The sequence below is a fragment of the Pecten maximus genome, chromosome 9 (assembly GCF_902652985.1).
Source record: "Pecten maximus chromosome 9, xPecMax1.1, whole genome shotgun sequence".
NCBI lineage: Eukaryota > Metazoa > Mollusca > Bivalvia > Pectinida > Pectinidae > Pecten > Pecten maximus.
The window spans coordinates 17136248-17142765 of NC_047023.1; the positions used below are offsets into that span (position 1 = coordinate 17136248).

At 32.2% G+C, this 6518-nt stretch overlaps 1 protein-coding gene across 1 annotated transcript; it reads left to right on the plus strand.

Moving 5' to 3' along the window:
• Nucleotides 1-900, plus strand: LOC117333908. The gene has a single exon (XM_033893325.1). The coding sequence runs from the start codon at nucleotides 1-3 to the stop codon at nucleotides 898-900; it is 900 nt and encodes a 299-aa protein (XP_033749216.1).
• Nucleotides 901-6518: the final 5618 nt, after the last annotated feature.

Genomic DNA, 6518 nt, shown 5'->3' on the forward strand with positions numbered 1-6518 from the left:
ATGGCCGGACAGATACGTCAGCCATCTCCGCCCACTCCTACATCAAACCCCTCCAAAATGGAATCAATTATTACGGATATCTATAATAAACTTTCCAAACTAGATACCCTGGACAACATCATGAGTAGGCTATCGGCAATAGAGACTAGATTTGGAAAACTTGAAAACGCTATTACGGCAATAAAACAAGAAATGACTACTCAAGGTGAGAGATTAGAAGGTGTTGAAATGAACAATTCATTATTAGAGGAGAGACTTAATCAAGTTGAACAAGAGAGAGATATCGCTAGAGAATGCTGCAATGATTTACATGAGAGCATGCTTGAAATGCAGACCAGGTCGATGAAAGACAATCTAATATTCGGAGGGATAGAGGAAACTGGAACTGGTGAAGATTCTGAACAAGTTGTCAAAGACTTCATCAAGACAGAACTTGGTATTAGTGATGAAGTGGAATTTCATGTTGTCCATCGACTACGTCAGCGCGACGACGGTAAACCCAGATCAATCGTTGCCAAATTCGTAAACCGGAAAGATCGGGAGCGTGTCCTTCGTGCTGCCCCTGCCAAACTTTCCACCAAACGTCAATTTAGCATAAATGAACAGTTTCCCCCAGAAATTAATGAGCGACGACGGGCACTCTACCCCGTATTTAAGGAGGCTAAACGCAACAACCGGCAAGCGCGTCTAAAGGCGGACAAACTGTTCATCGACGGACGTCCATACCAACCACCGCCCCAGCAGCAGTACCACGGTCCCACGGATGCACCACCGCGCCGCGCACCTATGAGAGGACACCACGGTCCTCCTCCGCGAGGTCATCAGTCACCACAAAGCCACCCTCAGCTCCATCAACAGGGCAACTTCGACCTGTCGGGACCACGTGACCACCGTCGCTAGGGACGCGCTACAAGAGGTCCTTCCTCGAGGCACCATGGTGAACATGGTGCTATTTGTTCTGAACTGAAAGTAACTTTTTTGAAAGTATGTGGTATTAAATACAAAATACTCTTGCCAGAATTTGAAGAATTAATTTTAACCCATGATATTATTATTCTAGCAGAAACTAAGTTAGATAAATTCGACCATATAGTATTACCAGCTGACTATGATTACTATGTTAAATGTAGGGAAAATGTAGATAAAAAGTCTGGAGGTATTGCTGTTATTTTCAGGAAAAAACTTAAATCAAACTTGACAGTTGTTACTACTAAATCGGATTATGTGTTGTAGTTAAAATTTTCAAGACATATTATGAAAACTGAAGAAGATTTTTTCTTAGGTTGTGTTTCTATACCTCCCGAAAACACTAGGTATACGTCACCTGAGGCATTTAGTGAAATCGAAAGTGAAATGATATCTTTGTCTAGAAAGAGCAACAAAATCGCATTAGTGGGTGATTTCAACTCCAAAACCAAAACTAAAAACGATTATATAGAGCCAGATGATAATTTTATTCACTCATTGAACTTAGACGAGAGTGAAGAATTATATTCATATTTGTATGATTTTGAGAAACTGAAATTATTTATTGTTAATTTACAAAGAACTAGTCAATGTAAAGCTAAAGTGAATAATTATGGTAATAATCTGATTGAATTTTGTAAGCAAAATAATATGTATATTGCCAATGGTAGAATATTGGTAGAGATGCAAATATTGGTAAAACTACTTGTAGTGATGTCAGTGTCATAGATTATTTGCTGTTATCATCGATTATGTTTCAATACACAACTGACTTGGAAATAATGGACTTTGATCCGTTATTATCTGATGTTCATTGCAGATTAGCTTTTATTTTTACTTTGTTTGATATAGAAAACAAAAATAGTACAAACGGTAATACAGATGAAAATGTATATATGAGGTGGAAATCAACAAAACAACAGCAATTCGTAGATAATATTGTAAATGATGAATCGGGAGATCTAATTAAAATTAATCATAAATTAGACGAACTATCAAGTTCGCAAGACAATGTAACACATGTTGAAATTAATGATTGTGTACACACAATCGGTGAATTATTTAAAGGCTCTGCAGAGCGGGTGTTTGGAAAAAAAACCTTTACATTTCAAAACAAATATGAATTGTATTAACAAGCCTTGGTTCAATAGAGAATGTCAAATAAATAGAGCTGAATTGAATAAAGCCAAAGCCAGGTATCATAAAGTCAAGAGTGCTGTAAATAAAAATAATCTCAACAGAGCTAGTAAATTATACCGGAAAACTCTGAACAGGAATTACCGTAAATACCAAGAAAACATGTCAAATGAGTTGAGAAATACAGCCGAGAATGATTCCAAAAAGTTTTGGAATATTCTGAATAAATGTGATGGGTCAGTTAAAAAAGGAAAAGCTGATATATGTATTAAAGAATTATATGAATATTTTAAAAGTATTAATCAGTCAGATCATAGTGATGACTTTGAATTTACTACTTCCGATGATTGTATTTTTGATGAGTATCTTAATGGAGAAATAACAGCTGATGAAATTAAATCGGCTTTGACTAATTTGAAAAATAATAAAGCTTCTGGTGTTGACCAAATTTTGAATGAATATCTTAAAAGTACTATGGATGTTTTTATACCAATTTATCAAAAAATTGTTTAATTTGATCCTGAATACCGCATTTATACCAAATTCTTGGAAAACTGGTATTATAAAACCAGTGTATAGAAATAAAGGTGACCCCAAAGATTTGGATAATTATAGAGCAATCACCTTAGTATCATGTCTTGGGAAGGTCTTTACTACAATTATAAATAGTCGACTCAATAAAATATTTGAAGAATTTAATCTTATGAGCTATGCTCAAGCAGGATTCCGTAAAGGTCATTCTACAACAGACAATATATTTGTATTGTATTCATTAATTTCATTGTATTTTTCATTAGGTAAAACATTCTATTGTACTTTCATTGATTTTAGAAAGGCATTTGACAGAGTATGGAGAGTTGGACTATGGAAGAAGTTGCTACAAAACAATGTCAGTGGACAAATTTTCAATGTTATTTTTAAATTATATGAAGATACCAAATCATGTGTTAAAAATGGTTGCGAACAATCAGATTTTTTCAACTGTCAGATCGTTTTAAAACAAGGGGAAAATTTGTCACCATTTTTATTTTCAATTTATCTTAATGATCTCGAATCTTATCTTATTGAAAAAAAAAGTTGATTGTCTCCAAACTTTAGACAGACTATATGCAGACAATATTGGAATGTATTTAAAACTTTTTATTATTTTATATGCGGATGATACAGTAATTTTATCAGAAACAATAGACGGTTTACAACAATCATTAAATGCATTTGAACAATATTGTGCAATATGGAAATTAGAACTTAATATAAGAAAAAACAAAAGTTGTCATCTTTTCAAAACGGAAATGTGTACAAAATCACCATTTTAAATTGTGCAACTCTGAATTAGAAATACTTGAAGGGTACACCTATCTAGGGATATTTTTTAACTTTAATGGAAGTTTTTTTCAAGCTAGGAAAAAAGTTGCAGAGCAAGCCCACAAGTCAGTTTTCGCCATTTACAAGAAACTTAGAAACATTACGCTTCCAGTTGATCTCCAATTGAAAATTTTTGATTCACTTGTTATGCCAGTTTTATTGTATTCATCTGAAATATGGGGATTTGAAAATACCAAAATTATAGAAAGAATTCATTTACAATTTTGCAAAAATATACTTAAATTAAGAAAAAGTACAAATAATTTTATGGTTTATGGAGAGTTAGGTAGATACCCTCTCGATATTGAGATCAAATGTAGAATTATAACGTTTTGGCATAACCTGATAACCTCAAATAAACTTTCTAGCAATATTTATAGAATATTATACACTTTACATGAAACTGGGTTAATGTCATTTAGATGGATATCATATGTTAAAGATATTTTTTCCCAAACAGGGTTAAATTTTGTGTGGATGTACCAAACGACATGTTCGTTTTCAAAAGTTGAATTGAAGAGATTAGTTAAAGATAGATTAAAGGATCAATTTATACAGAAATGGTTTGATGATATTACTAATTCATCAAAAGGACAAACATATTCTATATTTAAAACTCAATTTGGACAAGAAAAGTATTTATTAAATTTTAATGAAAAAGATAGAATAATTATGTGCAAATTTAGAACTTCAAATATTAATTTACCTATAGAATCAGGAAGATGGCTTGGTATACCCCGTAATGAAAGAATCTGTAATTTGTGTCAATCTGATATTGGAAATGAATTTCATTATTTATTTAAATGTGAATATGAATATGTGAAATTGTTGAGAGAAAAATATATACCAAAATACTACTACACCTATCCGAATTATGACAAAATGAAAGGAATGTTTCAAATATTTAATGTTAAAACTTATTTGAAAATTTGTAGATTTGTTGAGAAGTTAAGTAAATTAATTGCAAAGTAATATTTACTCCTTTACCAAACCATGCTCCTCAATTGTACTTGTACCATTACTTATATTGTTATGTACTTATATTATACATGTATACATTTTCATGAATCTCATATATGTAAATCTCAGTACGCCATGTTGTAATATTATATAACATGTATGACCACTTGTTACATAGTATGCCTAACATTTATATGTCGTGATCTTTCCCAATGCAGTCATTTAACTTTAAATGTACCTATCTCCTCCTCCTTCCTGCTCTCTCTCTCTCTCTCTCTCTCTCTCTCTCTCTCTCTCTCTCTCTCTCTCTCTCTCTCTCTCTCTCTCTCTCTCTCATTATATTTTCGTTTCTTTATTGAATTTCTGAATATTTGTATATGCCATCATGTGACTATGTTATTGTTAATTATTTTGTTATTATTATGGGCGAAGTCGTCTATAAGTTGGAAAAACTTGCTGACTAATCCCTTTGTCATTATTATATGTCAATAAAATATGTTTAAACTAAAAACTAAACTTGTTACACACGTCAGTGTGTCAGAGTGAACCAATAAAACCTTGAAACTAATGACATTCTTCAATAGTTAAAAAAGGTCGTGCCATCCCCGGGACATTGTCCACTTAGAACACAATACTAGCACTTGGAGTTAGATTGCTAATTGACATGCAATGCAACGTTAACTATCAGTACTCAATTAGTACCAATTATAAACCCCCATCATTTCTGCCCCAACTATAATGATCATGACTATGACCAGCAATATTTAACAAAATAATACTTTACAATTAAAGATAAATAATTACACAACATAAAACTCAATATAAATAAATACAATTACGCAATAATTACGTAATCAAGCCTATTGTGTTGCATTACATCACATATACAACATTATATAGGACAGAGATGGGTTCAATTCAATTGAAGATATGTACAATTCTATTAAAGATAGGTTTAAATAAGACTAATTGAACCTATCTTCAATTGATTTGAAACTATCTTTAATTAAATTGTACCTATCTCTAATTAAATTTTACCTATCTCTAATTAAATTGTACCTATCTCTAATTGAATTTAACCTGTCTTCAATTACGAACAAATAGGGAAAAGGACGAATTAAAGATAGGTCCAATTGAATTGAAGATAAGTTTAATTTGATTAAGAATATGTTGTATTTGAAGATAGACTTAATTCAATTAGAGATAGGTTCAATTAAATTAGAGATAGGCTCAATTCAATTAGAGATAGGTTCAATATTCAATTAGAGATAGGTTCAATTCAATTAGAGATAGGTTCAATATTCAATTAGAGATAGGTTCAATTTAATTAATTAAATGCCGCTTCTCTATGTGGTTTTAAGCTGAGCTCATTAACGATCCACGTTAAATTCATTGTTAAGTGTACGGGACCAATGCCTGACTTTATGGCGCGGGAAGGATGTCATACATAAATCGAATATTGCTTAGGCAAAAATATTTCTGCCAAGGCAATATTCGATTTTTGCCTAGGCAAAAATAATTTTGTTTCGAGTTATTGCCTAGGCAGAAATCGAATATTGCCCTGGCATAAATATTTTTGCCTAAGCAATATTCGATTTTTGCCTAGGCAGACATAATTTTGCCTAGGCAATATTTTATTTTTGCCTAGGCAAAATTCGATTTCTGCCTACGGCAAAAATAATTTTGCTTAAGCAAAAATATTTGATTATGACATCCTTCCTGCGCCATATGACTCAACTTGGTTTTATTCAAACATTATATGCGGAATAATGAAAAAAGTGTTAAACCAGTCGTTTGTTGTACTAAGTATATCAAGCCATAAAAAATACACAAATGTACAGATTATTGTTTAATGAGTGTAGGATAAATAGCGTACCATATCTTGAGAATATCAATATAGTTAGCAGAAGACGCTTACTCTTCTGGGCATCATTGTCAAAGGCCTATTACATCAATCTTGTGTATTTTCAATTATTTCCGGGTAAGCATATGGTTTATTTAAAACATTTGCCCTCACGATTCTGAGGTAAGCATAGATCATGTTCTGTTTGCTTTTGTTTTTATTTATTTTTTTTTTTTGGGGGGGGGGG